Source organism: Bombina bombina, chromosome 6, assembly GCF_027579735.1.
Source record: "Bombina bombina isolate aBomBom1 chromosome 6, aBomBom1.pri, whole genome shotgun sequence".
Taxonomy (NCBI): domain Eukaryota; kingdom Metazoa; phylum Chordata; class Amphibia; order Anura; family Bombinatoridae; genus Bombina; species Bombina bombina.
In genome coordinates, this window is record NC_069504.1 from 473,681,435 (window position 1) to 473,699,236 (window position 17,802).

Here is a 17,802-nt window from a genome sequence, read left to right on the forward strand (position 1 = left end):
GCCAAACTAGTGTAGTCCTCCACCTGTTTGCTGCACTCCAGACACTTAAACCCATGACGTATCAGTCCATAAGGATCAGCGTATAGAGGCATTGCTGGTGGGGCATAGGAAGAAGTCCCAGACCAAACTCCAAGCAATCCTGGAGCAATTGTCCTTTGGGTGGAAGGTAAGGGTTGACTATTTAGTGCTGGGGAAATTAGAGGGGGGAGTGCAAGCATCTGCTCAGAGGTGATGGGCTTCATCATAAGCTGAGAACATTGCATTATCAGTCCTTTGCTTTTGTGCTCTCTAGCATGGCTGAGCAAGCTGCATTTATTGTAAAACTGGACTATCTTGGAACACTGGGTGCACATAACCTCAATATGGATACTCCGTCTATTGTGGTGTTGAGCAAGGCTCTTCTCCAAAGCAAATGAGTCCCCACACTCTAAACAGTTGTAGCCAGAGGCTGGCAGGTTAATATTACACTCAGGAGGTGGACTCAGATTAGGCGTGTAGGTTGGAACAGGGTTGGGGCTATGTAGCAGCTTATTGAATGCTTCGACAATGACAGGAGCAGCTATCTTAACTTGATGTACCAGTGGAACATTCATTTGTGTTACCTGTCCCTGTGATGGCCTCAAAGTAGGGGATTTGGTGGCCACAGAAGTGGGGACACTGTTCGGGACCAAGTTAAGGTTGGCTAAGTGGACAGCTTTGGGGAGAAGAGTGGTTGAATTAGATGCAGTCTTTGTAGAAGCTGCTGGCTGCTTTTTGTTCTGTGAAGAATTTGATGCTTTTGTTGAACCAGTGCCAGGGTTCTGAACACTTGAAGCTAGTGCTCCTTTCTTTTCACCTTTTGCGCTTGTTGCTTGTTGACTGGCAGTGGTAGGCGTTTGGCATCTAGTTGGAGGTGTATTCTTTCCAGAATTACACTTCTCCTTTTCGTTCTCGGATGCAACATCTAGTGGCTTGACATCCTCACCAGATGAGTTTTCTACTAACATCTCTTCAGATTTTACCAAATCATCTGGCTCGACATCTGGCAAGATTCTGGTCACCGTTCTTTTTATTTCTCCAGATGATGTTTTGATAGTTTTTATCCTTACTTTGGGGATGGCAGGGGGGGAACCAGCACAGACTGAAGGAGAACCCTTACTGCTTGTGTCACTACAGACACTCATGGGGCTGTCGGGAGGTTTGATAATCTTTTTAACCACTTCAAGTGGACTTCGAGGACTCTTTGGGGACTTCGGCATTTTAGGACTCCCCTTAATATCTTTCAGTGTAACTTCTTTAGGAATACATGATTGTTCCTCCTTGGGGGCAACAGCAACCTTTTTAGCCTGCAGAGCCACAAGGGCAGCAACACAAGAAGAAAGCTTAGAATGAGCAGGTTTAATTCGCTGGCGAGGAGGTACTGCTGAGGAACACACAGAGGCCTCTGTGCACACTTTCTCCACATTAACACTGTTATTCTGAATATCTTTGAATGGTAAAGCATCTCCAAGGAAGCAGTTTGTCTTATCCATTTGGTTGAGGTGTTCCATTCTCCTCTCTCCAGTTTCCTTGCTGTCAGATTTTTGCTCTTTTTTACAATATTCATCAAACATGCTTAGTTCCGTTTCTTGGGGTTCTCTCAGAGAATCCACAACACAACCCTCAGCTGGAATGTATATGGAGGGCTGTGGGAAGTATGGACTCTCTGACACCTTTTGTTTATTTAAAACACCATTATCTTTGGTGGAGTCATCAGGCTCAGGGCTGGAGATAGGGCTAAACTGGTTAAAAGTTGGTAAACGCTCAGTTTTGTGAGCCTCCAGTTTGTCTGTATAGCTCCTTGAGCTGTCCCCATTAATGAAAGTTGGTTCAAACTTTCCGTAACCCCCCATGGAGTGGGGCTCTGACACAACATCCTGGCCACGAAAGCCATTTTGAAGTAGTGTTGGACCCATGTGGTTTCCTTCTTTCTCAGGAGCTTCAAATGACTCTTGACGGCTTGTGTTTTTCACAATAACGCTGACGGCAGGAACATCAGGGGCTGGTAGAGACTGGGCTAGAGACAGATTCTCATCCATACACATACCCGCTGGCTTGAGGTGGTTTTCTGTATCATCACCTGTAGACTGGATTCCTTCTTTTGGGTCAAGACTGGTGGCATCAGGAATGTCAAATGCAGCCAGAAGATCGTCAAAGTCTGGAGTCTTCATATCCCCCATGACTGGTGGTACAACAAAATCTGCAATAAGAGAAAGAAGGTTTTATTATGCCAATTTAAAAGCTAAAGCTTTTCTAAAATATCTGAAATCAGTGTTTTATTTTTTAATTTAACCATCCAACAAAGTCATATAAAGTGTAAAGAATCTAGGGTATGCACTATTGCCTCTTATTTTTTATCCTAATAATAATAATAATAATAATAATAATAATAATAATAATAATGTTGCATATTGGGGTAATAGGGCAAAAATGTAATTTCTTTAGGAGTACTTGCTACAAAAAAAAAAATGCAAGACACTGCTCTAAACTATAGGCAAATTCTTTTGTTGCCCAAACAACTGAATCAACTAAAATAAGCACCATGAAATGTTTTTCTTATATACAGTACTGTGCAAAAGTCTTAGGCCAATATTAGATTTGTTGTTTTAGTGAAGTTTTAATGATCACCCATATTTATTTTTCGGTCTCTCTATTAAGATACAAACAGAAAAAGTCAATTTATTCTTACCTGATAAATTAATTTCTTCTACGGTACGACGAGTCCATGGATTCATCCTTTACTTGTGGGATATCCTCCTGCTAACAGGAAGTGGCAAAGAGCACCACAGCAGAGCTGTCTATATAGCTCCTCCCTTAGCTCCACCCCCCAGTCATTCGACCGAAGGTACAGGAAGAAAAAGGAGAAACTAAAAAAGGTGCAGAGGTGACTGAAGTTTAAAATCAAAAAATATAATCCGTCTTAAAATGACAGGGCGGGCCGTGGACTCGTCGTACCATAGAAGAAATTAATTTATCAGGTAAGCATTTTTGGAAAAGGTATGAAGCGAAGACCAAGTCGCAGCCTTACAAATCTGTTTAACAGAAGCATCATTTTTAAAAGCCCATGTGGAAGCCACCACTCTAGTAGAGTGAGCTGTAATCCTTTCAGGAGGCTGCTGTCCAGCAGTCTCATATGCCAAACGGATGATGCTTTTCAGCCAAAAAGAAAGAGAGGTAGCTGTAGCTTTTTCACCTCTACGTTTTCCAAAATAGATAACAAACAAGATGTTTGAAGTTTTACTTGCAAGCAACCAAAGATTTCCGTCAAAGCACGAACCACGTCCAAGTTGTGCAACAGACGCTCCTTCTTAGAGGAAGGATTAGGACACAGAGAAGGAACAACAATTTCCTGTTTGATATTCCTATTAGTAACAACCTTAGGAAGGAATCCAGGTTTGGTACGCAAAACCACCTTATCAGCATGGAAAACCAGATAAGGCGAGTCGCATTGCAATGCAGATAGTTCAGAAACTCTTCGAGTCGAAGAGATAGCAACTAAAAACAGAACTAAATTCAAACTCCATAGCGGAGCAACAGGTTTAAACACAGGCTTGATTCTAACTAAAGCCTGACAGAACGACTGAACGTCTGGAACATCTGCCAGACGCTTGTGCAGTAGAATTGATAAAGCAGATATCTATCCCTTTAAGGAACTCACTGATAGCACCTTCTCCAATCCTTCTTGGAGAAAGGACAAAATCCTAGGAATCCTGATCTTACTCCATGAGTAGCTGTTGGATTTGCACCAATAAATATATTTACGCCATATCTTATGATAAATTTTCCTAGTGACAGGCTTTCGAGCCTGAATCAAGGTATCTATGACCGACTCAGAGAACCCCCGCTTGGATAAAATCAAGCGTTCAATCTCCAAGCAGTCAGCCGCAGAGAAACTAGATTTGGATGCTGGAACGGACCTTGAATCAGAAGGTCCTGTCTCAGTGGCAGAGTCCATGGTGGAAGAGATGACTTGTCCACCAGGTCTGCATACCAAGTCATGCGTGACCACGGATCCCTTGACCTGGACCCGTAATAAGCAAGTTTGGCGTTCTGACAAGACGCCATCAGATCCAATTCTGGTGTGCCCCATTGCTGAATCAATTGTGCAAACACCTCTGGATGGAGTTCCCACTCCCCTGGATGAAAAGTCTGACGACTCAGAAAATCTGCATCTCCCAGTTCTCCACTCCTAGGATATATAGATTGCTGATAGATGGCAAGAGTGAGTCTCTGCCCATCAAATTATTTTGGTAACCTCTATCATCGCTAGAGAACTCTTTGTTCCCCCCTGATGATTGATATATGCTACAGTCGTGATATTGTCCGACTGGAATCTTATGAATCTGGCCGAAGCCAGCTGAGGCCAGGCCTGAAGCGCGTTGAAGATCGCTCTTAGTTCTAGAATATTTATCGGGAGAAGAGCCTCCTCCTGAGTCCACAAACCCTGTGCTTTCAGGGAATTCCAGACTGCACCCCAGCCCAATAGGCTGACGTCCGTCGTCACTATGACCCACGCTGGCCTGCGGAAACACATTCCCTGGGACAGATGATCCTGTGACAACCACCAAAGAAGAGAGTCTCTGGTCTCTTGATCCAGATTTATCTGAGGCGATAAATAAGCATAATCCCCATTCCACTGATTGAGCATGCATAGTAGCAGTGGTCTGAGATGCAAGCGAGCAAACGGAACTATGTCCATTGCCACTACCATTAGACTGATTACCTCCATACACTGAGCCACTGACGGCCGAGGAATGGAATAAAGAGCTCGGCAGGTGGTTAAAATCTTTGATTTCATGACCTCCGTCAGAAAATGTTTCATGTCCACCGAATCTATCAGAGTTCCCAGGAATGGAACTCTTGTGAGAGGGATAAGTGAACTCTTTTTTACATTCACCTTCCACCCGTGAGATCTTAGAAAAGCCAACACGATGTCCCTGTGAGATTTGGCTAGTTGGTAAGTCGACACCTGAATTAAGATATCGTCCAGATAAGGCGCCACTGCTATGCCTCGTGGCCTTAGAACCACCAGAAGGGACCCTAGCACCTTTGTGAAAATTCTGGGAGCTGTGGCCAACCCAAAGTGAAGAGCCACAAAATGGTAATGCTTGTCCAGAAAGGCAAACCTGAGGAACTGGTGATGATCTTTGTGGATAGGAATGTGTAGCTACGCATCCTTTAAGTCCACGGTGGTCATATATTGACCCTCCTGGATCATTGGTAAAATAGTCTGAATGGTCTCCATCTTGAAGGATGGGACCCTGAGAAATTTGTTTAGGATCTTGAGATCTAAAATTGGTCTGAAGGTTCCCTCTTTTTTTTGGGAACCACAAACAGATTGGAGTAGAACCCCTGCCCCTGTTCCGTTTTCGGAACTGGGCAGATCACTCCCATGGTATATAGGTCTTCTACACAGCGTAAGAACGCCTCTCTTTTTGTCTGGTTTACAGACAATTGAGAAAGATGCAATCTCCCCCTTGGAGGAGAATCTTTGAAATCTAGAAGATACCCCTGGGTTACGATTTCTAAAGTCCAGGAGTCCTGAACGTCTCTTGCCCAAGCCTGAGCAAAGAGAGAAGTCTGCCCCCTACTAGATCCGGTCCCGGATCGGGGGCTACCCCTTCATGCTGTCTTGGTGGCAGCAGCGGGCTTCTTGGCCTGTTTACCTTTGTTCCGAGTCTGGTTAGGTCTCCAGACTGACTTGGATTGGGCAAAATTCCCCTCTTGCTTTGCAGCAGGGGAAGAGGTAGAGGGACCACCTTTGAAGTTTCGAAAGGAACGAAAATTATTTTGTTTGGTCCTCATCTTATTTGTCTTATCCTGAGGAAGGGCATGGCCTTTCCCTCCAGTGATGTCTGAAATGATCTCTTTCAGTTCAGGCCCGAATAGGGTCTTACACCCTTGAAAGGGATGGCTAAAAGCTTAGATTTTGATGACACATCAGCAGACCAGGACTTAAGCCATAACGCTCTAAAATGGCAAAACCTGAATTCTTTGCCGCTAATTTAGCCAGTTGAAAAGCGGCATCTGTAATTAAATAATTAGCTAGCTTGAGAGCCCTAATTCTATCCAGAATATCATCTAATGGGGTCTCAAAGAAATTAAAAACTAATATTTTATCACCTCTTTCACTTTACCCTTCCTAGTACTTAGAGTAGGCAAAGAAAATGACTGGGGGGGTGAAGCTAAGGGAGGAGCTATATAGACAACTCTGCTGTGGTGCTCTTTGCCACTTCCTGTTAGCAGGAGGATAATATCCCACAAGTAAAGGATGAATCCGTGGACTCGTCGTACCTTATAGAAGAAATACGGGAAAACAAAATTTATGCTTACCTGATAAATTCATTTCTCCTGTAGTGTGGTCAGTCCACGGGTCATCATTACTTCTGGGATATTATCTCCTCCCCTACAGGAAGTGCAAGAGGATTCACCCAGCAGAGCTGCTATATAGCTCCTCCCCTCTACGTCACCTCCAGTCATTCGACCAAAGGACCAACGAGAAAGGAGAAGCCCAAGGGTGTAGTGGTGACTGGAGTACAATCCAAAATTTTTTTAAGCCTGCCATAAAAGACAGGGCGGGCCGTGGACTGACCACACTACAGGAGAAATGAATTTATCAGGTAAGCATAAATTTTGTTTTCTCCTGTTAAGTGTGGTCAGTCCACGGGTCATCATTACTTCTGGGATACCAATACCAAAGCAAAAGTACACGGATGACGGGAGGGACAGGCAGGCTCTTTATACGGAGGGAACCACTGCCTGAAGAACCTTTCTCCCAAAAACAGCCTCCGAAGAAGCAAAAGTGTCAAATTTGTAAAATTTGTAAAAAGTATGAAGAGAAGACCAAGTTGCAGCCTTGCAAATCTGTTCAACAGAAGCCTCATTCTTAAAGGCCCAAGTGGAAGCCACAGCTCTAGTAGAATGAGCTGTAATTCTTTCAGGAGGCTGCTGTCCAGCAGTCTCATAGGCTAATCGTATTATGCTACGAAGCCAAAAGGAGAGAGAGGTAGCCGAAGCTTTTTGACCTCTCTTCTGACCAGAATAAACGACAAACAGGGAAGACGTTTGACGAAAATCCTTAGTTGCCTGTAGATAAAATTTCAGGGCACGGACTACATCTAGATTGTGTAGCAGACGAGGAAGGATTAGGACACAAAGATGGAACAACAATCTCCTGATTGATATTCCTGTTAGTGACCACCTTAGGTAGGAACCCAGGTTTAGTACGCAGAACTACCTTGTCTGAATGAAAAATCAGAAAAGGAGAATCACAATGTAAGGCAGATAACTCAGAAACTCTTCGAGCCGAGGAAATAGCCATTAAAAACAGAACTTTCCAAGATAACAACTTGATATCAATGGAATGAAGGGGTTCAAACGGAACACCCTGTAAAACATTAAGAACTAAGTTCAAACTCCATGGCGGAGCAACAGTTTTAAACACAGGCTTGATCCTAGCTAAAGCCTGACAAAAAGCTTGAACGTCCGGAACTTCTGACAGACGTTTGTGTAAAAGAATGGACAGAGCTGAAATCTGTCCCTTTAAAGAACTAGCAGATAACCCCTTTTCTAAACCTTCTTGTAGAAAAGACAATATCCTTGGAATTCTAACCTTACTCCATGAGTAACTCTTGGATTCGCACCAATATAAGTATTTACGCCATATTTTATGGTAAATCCTTCTGGTAACAGGCTTCCTAGCCTGTATTAAGGTATCAATAACTGGCTCAGAAAAACCACGTTTTGATAAAATCAAGCGTTCAATTTCCAAGCAGTCAGCTTCAGAGAAGTTAGATTTTGATGTTTGAATGGACCCTGGATCAGAAGGTCCTGTTTCAGAGGTAGAGACCAAGGCGGACAGGATGACATGTCCACTAGATCTGCATACCAAGTCCTGCGTGGCCATGCAGGTGCTATTAGAATCACTGATGCTCTCTCCTGTTTGATTCTGGCAAACAATCGAGGAAGCATCGGGAAGGGTGGAAACACATAAGCCATCCCGAAGGTCCAAGGTGCTGTCAAAGCATCTATCAGAACCGCTCCCGGATCCCTTGATCTGGACCCGTAGCGAGGAAGCTTGGCGTTCTGACGAGACGCCATGAGATCTATCTCTGGTTTGCCCCAACGTCGAAGTATCTGGGCAAAGACCTCCGGATGAAGTTCCCACTCCCCCGGATGAAAAGTCTGACGACTTAAGAAATCCGCCTCCCAGTTCTCCACTCCCGGGATGTGGATTGCAGACAGGTGGCAAGAGTGAGACTCTGCCCAGCGAATTATCTTTGATACTTCCATCATTGCTAGGGAGCTTCTTGTCCCTCCCTGATGGTTGATGTAAGCTACAGTCGTGATGTTGTCCGACTGAAACCTGATGAACCCCCGAGTTGTTAACTGGGGCCAAGCCAGAAGGGCATTGAGAACTGTTCTCAATTCCATAATGTTTATTGGAAGGAGACTCTCCTCCTGATTCCATAGTCCCTGAGCCTTCAGAGAATTCCAGACAGCACCCCAACCTAGAAGGCTGGCGTCTGTTGTTACAATTGTCCAGTCTGGCCTGCTGAATGGCATTCCCCTGGACAGGTGTGGCCGATAAAGCCACCATAGAAGAGAATTTCTGGTCTCTTGATTCAGATTCAGAGTGGGGGACAAATCTGAGTAATCCCCATTCCACTGACTTAGCATGCACAATTGCAGCGGTCTGAGATGTAGGCGTGCAAAAGGTACTATGTCCATTGCCGCTACCATTAAGCCGATCACCTCCATGCATTGAGCTACTGACGGGTGTTGAATGGAATGAAGGACCCGGCATGCATTTTGAAGCTTTGTTAACCTGTCTTCTGTCAGGTAAATCTTCATTTCTACAGAATCTATCAGAGTCCCCAAGAAGGGAACTCTTGTGAGTGGAAAGAGAGAACTTTTCTTTTCGTTCACCTTCCATCCATGTGACCTTAGAAATGCCAGTACTAACTCTGTATGAGACTTGGCAGTTTGAAAGCTTGAAGCTTGTATCAGAATGTCGTCTAGGTACGGAGCTACCGAAATTCCTCGCGGTCTTAGTACCGCCAGAAGAGTACCCAGAACCTTTGTGAAGATTCTTGGAGCTGTAGCCAATCCGAATGGAAGAGCTACAAACTGGTAATGCCTGTCTAGGAAGGCAAACCTTAGATACCGGTAATGATTTCTGTGAATCGGTATGTGAAGGTAAGCATCCTTTAAATCCACTGTGGTCATGTACTGACCCTCTTGGATCATGGGCAAAATTGTTCGAATCGTTTCCATCTTGAACGATGGAACTCTTAGGAATTTGTTTAGGATCTTTAAATCCAAGATTGGCCTGAAAGTTCCCTCTTTTTTGGGAACTACAAACAGATTTGAGTAAAACCCTTGTCCTTGTTCCGACCGCGGAACTGGATGGATCACTCCCATTAATAAAAGATCTTGTACGCAGCGTAGGAACGCTTCTTTCTTTATTTGGTTTGTTGACAACCTTGACAGATGAAATCTCCCTCTTGGGGGAGAGGATTTGAAGTCCAGAAGGTATCCCTGAGATATGATCTCTAACGCCCAGGGATCCTGAACATCTCTTGCCCAAGCCTGGGCGAAGAGAGAAAGTCTGCCCCCTACTAGATCCGGTCCCGGATCGGGGGCCCTCGATTCATGCTGTCTTAGGGGCAGCAGCAGGTTTCCTGGCCTGCTTGCCCTTGTTCCAGGACTGGTTAGGTTTCCAGCCTTGTCTGTAGCGAGCAACAGCTCCTTCCTGTTTTGGTGCAGAGGAAGCTGATGCTGTTCCTGTTTTAAAATTACGAAAGGAACGAAAATTAGACTGTCTAGCCCTAGGTTTGGCTTTGTCCTGAGGCAGGGCATGGCCTTTACCTCCTGTAATGTCAGCGATAATCTCCTTCAACCCGGGCCCGAATAAGGTCTGCCCTTTGAAAGGTATATTAAGCAATTTAGATTTAGAAGTAACATCAGCTGACCAGGATTTTAGCCACAGCGCTCTGCGTGCCTGAATGGCAAATCCGGAATTCTTAGCCGTAAGTTTAGTTAAATGTACTACGGCATCTGAAATAAATGAGTTAGCTAACTTAAGGGTTCTAAGTTTGAGTGTAATCTCATCTAGGGTAGATGATTCAAGTGTCTCTTCCAGAGACTCAAACCAAAATGCTGCTGCAGCCGTGACAGGCGCAATACATGCAAGAGGTTGCAATATAAAACCTTGTTGAACAAACATTTTCTTAAGGTAACCCTCTAATTTTTTATCCATTGGATCTGAAAAGGCACAGCTATCCTCCACCGGGATAGTGGTACGCTTAGCCAAAGTAGAAACTGCTCCCTCCACCTTAGGGACCGTTTGCCATAAGTCCCGTGTGGTGGCGTCTATTGGAAACATTTTTCTAAATATCGGAGGAGGTGAGAACGGCACACCGGGCCTATCCCACTCCTTAGAAAAAATTTCAGTAAGTCTCTTAGGTATAGGAAAAACATCAGTACTCGCCGGTACCGCAAAATATTTATCCAACCTACACATTTTCTCTGGTATTGCAACTGTGTTACAATCATTCAGAGCCGCTAACACCTCCCCTAGTAATACACAGAGGTTTTCCAGCTTAAATTTAAAATTTGAAATATCTGAATCCAATCTGTTTAAATCAGAACAGTCACCCACAGAATGAAGTTCTCCGTCCTCATGTTCTGCCGCCTGTGACGCAGTGTCTGACATGGCCCTAATATTATCAGCGCACTCTGTTCTCACCCCAGAGTGATCACGCTTGCCTCTAAGTTCTGGTAATTTAGCCAAAACTTCAGTCATGACAGTAGCCATATCCTGTAATGTGATTTGAAATGGCCGCCCAGATGTACTCGGCGCTACAATATCACGCACCTCCCGAGCGGGAGATGCAGGTACTGACACGTGAGGCGAGTTAGTCGGCATAACTCTCCCCTCGTTATCTGGTGAAATATGTTCAATTTGTACAGATTGACTTTTATTTAAAGTAGCATCAATACAGTTAGTACATAAATTTCTATTGGGCTCCACTTTGGCATTAGTACATATAACACATGTATCTTCCTCTGAATCAGACATGTTTAACACACTAGCAATTAACTAGCAACTTGGAAATGCTTTTTCAAGTAATTTACAATTATATGAAAACGAACTGTGCCTATAAGAAGCACAGAAAAAAATTATGACAGTTGAAAATAATTAAGTTATAGCACCAAATCTTTGTAAGAAATATACAATTTTAGCAAAGGATTGTTCCCATTAGCAAAGGATAACTAACCCTGTCAGCAGAAAAAATACACAAATAAACGTTTTTTATCACAGTCAGCTACACTCTTCACAGCTCTGCTGTGAAGATTACCTCCCTCAAAAAAGGATTTGAAGATCCCTGAGTTCTGAAGAGATGAACCGGATCATGCAGGAAGAAAATGAACCTCTGACTGAATTTTTTGATGCGTAGTAAAAGCGCCAAAAATGGCCCCTCCCCCTCACACATAACAGTGAGAGAGATCAGTGAACTGCTTTAAATTAAACAAAACTATTGCCAAGTGGAAAAAATAGTGCCCACAACATTTTTTCACCCAGTACCTCAGAGAAATAAACGTTTTTACATGCCAGCAAAAAAACGTTTAACCTCAATAAATCAATTGTTATTTAAAACCTATTGCAAGTCCCTGCAAATTAGGTAAAATCTATGCATACAGTATAAAACCAGTGAAGTACCATTCCCCAGAATACTGAAGTGTAAAATATACATACATGACAGCCTGATACCAGCTACATCTACTGCATTTAAGGCTGAGTTTACATAACGGTATGGCAGGATTTTCTCATCAATTCCATGTCAGAAAATAACAAACTGCTACATACCTCTTTGCAGATTAATCTGCCCGCTGTCCCCTGATCTGAAGTTTACCTCTCCTCAGATGGCCGAGAAACAGCAATATGATCTTAACTACTCCGGCTAAAATCATAGAAAAAACTCAGGTAGATTCTTCTTCAAATTCTACCAGAGAATGAATAACACACTCCGGTGCTATTATAAAATAACAAACTTTTGATTGAAGGTAATAAACTAAATAAATCACCACAGTCCTCTCACACATCCTATCTATTCGTTGGGTGCAAGAGAATGACTGGAGGTGACGTAGAGGGGAGGAGCTATATAGCAGCTCTGCTGGGTGAATCCTCTTGCACTTCCTGTAGGGGAGGAGATAATATCCCAGAAGTAATGATGACCCGTGGACTGACCACACTTAACAGGAGAAATATATATACAGGTAGCCCTCAGTTTACGCCGGGGTTAGGTTCCAGAAGGAATGGTTTTAAATTGAAACCATTGTAAATTGAAACCCAGTTTATAATGTAAGTCAATGGGAAGTGAGGGATATAGGTTCCAGGCCCCTCTCAAAATTGTCATAAGTAACACCTAATACATTATTTTTAAAGCTTTGAAATCAAGACTTTAAATGCTAAACAGCATTATAAACCTAATAAAAGAATCACACAACACAGAATATATAATTAAACTAAGTTAAATGAACAAAAACATTTGCTAATCAGCATTATAAACCTAATAAAATAATCACACAACGCCGACTTCACTTGCATTTTTCTCCAAACAGTTCTTTCTATGCATTCCGATCTGGACTGATTTATAGACAGGAAGATCTTGTTCCTTTGAAATCTGCTCGATAGCTCAGGTCTGGTTAAACTGATTAATTTCAGCTTGCTTGGCTTTGCTGCAACACAAGCAGACAGCTCCACCAACTGGCTATTTTAATAAATGCACTGCTTCTCAATGCTTTTCAATAGCAGTCACATGACTGAAAAAAAAGGTTGTTATTCTGAAACGGTGTAAATTGAACAGTTGTAAAACGAGGGGATAGATTATATATCTGTATCTGCACTCACAATCTCCTCCAGTCATCAACCAGGGTGCCAGGTCAGTAGTATTCACAGTATTTCAACATAGGCCGGCACTCACTGGATTTTCAGCATAAAAACTTATTTATTGTGGTAACGTTTCGGAGTCCACAGACTCCTTCCTCAGACCAGAACAAACATGCAAGTGAACACAGTGACATATATACATTAAGCACCACCCATCTAACCGTGGTTGTCATGGTTATGGCCCCCTCTACCAAACATTATTGCCATACTACTAACATAATGAGATATAATGAACAGATATACAAACATATCATTATAACAATGTGCATCCATGTAGTACAACAATTATGTTATCAAGCTGCAATAAGTTAAAAGTAATCTAGCACGAGATTCATGTTACAACGTCACATTAGCATAGGAAAAAACAAGTCACTATAACTTATCCATTATGTTTATCTAACCGGTATCTCATATGTATCCGTTAACATCATATCCATAGTTACGGTTATATCATAATCACATAGTCACATATTGCTTAAGCTAGCGCTGCACAGATCTAGAGAACCATTAAAGATTGAATAATCTATGCCACTAATATTATAACAGCACAATGTATGTCAAGTCTATTTTAATAATAATCATCAGATGCTCTTGAATCCTACCTTACACTAGATTGCCAGTTCTGTATCCTCAGTCCGATTTACTAAATGTGGCCAGCAAAGTAGTCAAATGTGTGGCTGTAAAGATCAGAGCTGTACATAAAAGAGGCGCTGAGCAGAGAACTCCGGTGTCCGTAGTGTGATTCCTCAAACCGCATGGCTAATTAGCATATGCGGATGACGTCACTCGGTTTACGAGTGTGTGTGTGTAGTCATGGTAACCTTGGTGCGTTCCCCTAATTCAAACACCAGAAAAACTGTCAAAGTGGTGTGAAAAAGTTTGTCAGATACTAATAAGTGGCCATGTTGCAGTAAGATGTACATATATGAGACACTAAATCGCATCATTTACCATAAGAGAGGGTTCGTTTCAGATGTAAGGTGGCAGTATGTTTAAGGACTACTCCGGTAGGAGATATTTTTTCTTAGTCACAACCCATACTGTATTGCTAGAGTGTGTTGTATCCTGTTCAGCTACTGGGGGATAAATGCAAAGGAAGTAGAAACCATCCCTTACCGAGTTATAGCAGCCGGATTATACAGGGAAACAAACACCATGAAAAATACAATAGAAGTAGCAACATATTTGCGGTTAAACTCAATCCTAGATCACTCACATCTCGTAAACTCTGGTAGCTTATCGTCTCAATATCAAAGCTTTAAGTGTATATCAGACAGTGGCTAAATCTATGGGTATATAAATGACAAGATACATAGTAGATAAAACGTATATGACAGTATTAGCTCCTTGTGTCTGGACACTATCATGTCCATATAGTGGAACCTCAAAATGTATCATTGGTTCACTATTTATAAATGGCAATCAAGGAAGTCAATGCCACCCAGCTCAGTTCTAGTCCAACAATTACACAGTAGTGCCTCTTTCAAGGTGGAGGTATAATAGTCACATAAACCGATTCATTTTGGTAACAGGGATGAGTCCATAATAAGCCAAAATTATGTTCATGTTGAGTTAGAAGAAAGTTCATGGTACCCTGTCAATGCCTATGTGCCATACATTCATATGTCCTGCTTTCATAAGTGTAGACCACCCCTGGAATAGCCAACCTGAGACTCATGAGGAGGCCCAACCCAGTGTGTATCACATTATGTCACATGAAACCCACTGGTTAGTTCTCCAACCCTCATATGTATAGTCAAGATCAAGGCGGTACAACTCAGTGTGTATCCTAGAGCAATATATGACTATCCTTGATTGGGTATCAAACTCTATGTTGTGTCCCACTATAGCGGGCGATTCACCACGGGTGAACCATCACAAGTATGGGATTAGTGATATTCTACCACTCCCCACTAGTATCAGAGGAAGCAGTGCCAATCATTAGACATATTTAGGCCTTTAGGATGTAGGGTACCAAGTCTGTGTATCTATCTAGTTTCCCTCTGAAGTAGGGCTTTATCCCTGTCACCTCCTCGTTTCAGTGGTGGAACGTGGTCGATCAAGATGAATCTAAAAAGGTCCGTCACCTTATGTTTGGCCATAAGGAAATGACGTGCCACGGGTTGGTCCGACACCCCTTTATCCAAGGCGCTCCTTATAGCTGATCTGTGGTTAGCCATCCCGAGTCTTGCGTTGCCCGTCGTTTTTCCTACATAAAATAGGCCACAACAACAGCTGAGCAGATAAATGACATGAGAGGTTGTGCAGGTAATGAAATGTCTTATTGTGTATTTCTGGGTCGTATGTGGGTGTCTGAAGACTTTACATGGGATCATCCCACTGCATGTTGTGCATCCCAAACATCTGTAGCAGCCCTTTTTCTTTGTTTTTAGCCATTGTTGTTTCATATAACACTGTTGTGGGTCTGTAGACATGAGTAGATCCCTTAGACTCCTTCCCCGTCTATAGCCCATGATGGGAGGATCCATATGCTTAAATGGTAGGTTAGGGTTTGTTGCTAGGATCTCCCACCTTTTCCTGATATTCTCGGCCATCTTATCCTTCCCTTTGTTAAAGGTAGTGGTGAAAATAATCCTGTCTTTCTTCGCCTGCTCCTGTTGATCTGCCGGATTCTCTACTCGAGTGACTACCTCATCAATGACACTTTGTATGAGTTCCATACTATAGCCCCTCTGTAGAAACTTTTCAGTCATTTTTAATTGTGTTTCCCGATTGCTGGCTTCAGTATTATTTCTTAATACTCTGATCATCTGTGACTTTATAATTGCTTTTCTGGTGTGGGGAGGATGGTTGCTGGATGCTTCGAGTATTGAATTCCGGTCTTTTGGTTTAGTATAGAGTCGTGAATAATGTGCCTTGTTTTTTGTAAATTCTAAGGTCCAGGAAGTCAATGCAGTTCCCGTCATATTTAAGTCCAAATTTAATTGGGGTCTCAAGCGCATTTATGTGTGTGACCCAATCAACCAGAGTGTCTTCTGTGCCCCGCCATATAAAAAAAAGACATTGTCAATGTACCTTTTGTAGTGTTTCACTGTGTCAATGTTATAGACATCTATGGTTTCACGCTCAAACTGTGCCATATACAAGTTGGCGTATGACGGGGCCATGTTTGATCCCATGGCTGTCCCCGTCAATTGCTGGTAGAATGTGTTTTCAAAACGGAAATAGTTCAAGGTTAAACATTTTTCCAATAAGTGCAGAATCAGAGAGATAGGCGGCCCCACATATGGGAAACGTGTCAATGCCAATGCCACTGCCTTTAGTCCCTCCATGTGAGGAATGACCGTGTAAAGGCTTCTTACATCCATGGTGACCAATAGGTCATTGTCATCAATTTTATCCACAGTATTGAGTATGGTAATGAGGTCACCTGAATCCCTAATATAGGAGTCCATTGATCTAACAAGAGGTTGTAGAAGGGCATCAACGAATTGTGCTAAAGGTTGTAGTAAGGACTCCCTGGCTGACACAATTGGTCTTCCTGGGGGATTCTGTTGGTCTTTGTGTATCTTCGATAGAGTGTACAATATTGGATGAATCAGATGGGTGATCCTCAAGAAGTTGTATTCATCAATGCTGATCCAGTTCATTTGGCGTGCTTCTGATAGTCTACTGTCACTGTCCCTTTTGAACTCATTTGTTGGGTCCCGGGTTAGTTTCTTGTATGTCTGGTGATCATCCAGTTGTCGTAGGATTTCCTTGCGGTACTGGACATAGTCCATGACTATGATTGCTCCTCCCTTGTCCGCTGGGCGTATGACAATGTCTGTGTCTTTGGCCAAGGTTTTTAATGCCATTCTCTCCGTTTACTGAGATTAGGTCTATGTTTCATTTGTTCTAGCTCGTTGTCATTACCAATCATTCTGGTGTAGGTTTTAATGCTTGAGCAACAAGTTTTAGGTTCGAATTTACTTCTTGGTTTAAATTGCTTTATTTCCTTTTCCATGGATATATCCTTAAAATGTTCCTTTAGTTTGAGGTTCCTTTGGAATCTCTGTATATCCAAGAAATTCTCAAAGTCATCATTGGTAAATGTGGGGATAAATGTGAGACCCTTATTCAGCAAACTAATCTCACTTTCTTACAGTGTCCTGTTACTAAGGTTGATGACAATGTCAGGGTTTTTTACCTTGGTGGTAGAGGGGGTCTTCTGTCCACAGTAGTTCCCCCTCCTCGGGTGCGGCCTCGACCTCTTGTGTTTAGAGATCTTGTAGTTACCCCTAAAAAAGGTGTCTGTGATGTTGTAGGTGCCTGGTCTTGATGGCGCTGTTCGTAGCCACTGGCCTCATTATCAGAGCCTGAGCTGCTGTCAATTGTATTGAGATATCTTGATCGACAATTCCGTTGTCGTCTCTGTCTCTGTGGGCCTACTTGGTTACTGCCATGGATCCATGCGTAGATTCTTTTGTCTTTGTAGTCGTCTACCGTGAATAATTTCTGGTTTTTAAAAGCTACCAATTCTTTTCTGTATTCACTGAATTCAGTGAATACAGAAAAGAATTGGTAGCTTTTAAAAACCAGGTCTGAGATGAAAGCGAGCAAACGGAATGATGTCCATTGCTGCTACCATTAATCCAATTACTTCCATACACTGAGCCACTGATGGCCGAGGAATAGACTGAAGTGCTCGGCAAGTATTTAGAATCTGATTTTCTGACCTCCGTCAGGAATATTTTCATGGCTACCAAGTCTATCAGAGTTCCCAAGAAGGGAACCCTTGTCTGTGGAACAAGTGAACTTTTCTCTATGTTCACCTTCCAACCGTGAGTTCTCAGAAAAGACAACACTGTGTCCGTGTGAGATTTTGT

At 42.7% G+C, this 17,802-nt stretch overlaps 1 protein-coding gene across 1 annotated transcript in view; it reads right to left on the bottom strand.

The window, feature by feature from the left end:
- Positions 1 to 17,802, bottom strand: part of ZNF592 (zinc finger protein 592) — a gene marked incomplete in the record, with an annotated part of 184,163 nt that overhangs the window by 143,130 nt on the left and 23,231 nt on the right. Inside the window, 1 exon segment of the mRNA XM_053717265.1 lies at positions 1 to 2,218. This exon segment is cut by the window's left edge and continues 40 nt beyond it. Within this exon segment, the coding sequence (XP_053573240.1) occupies positions 1 to 2,198 (2,198 nt within the window).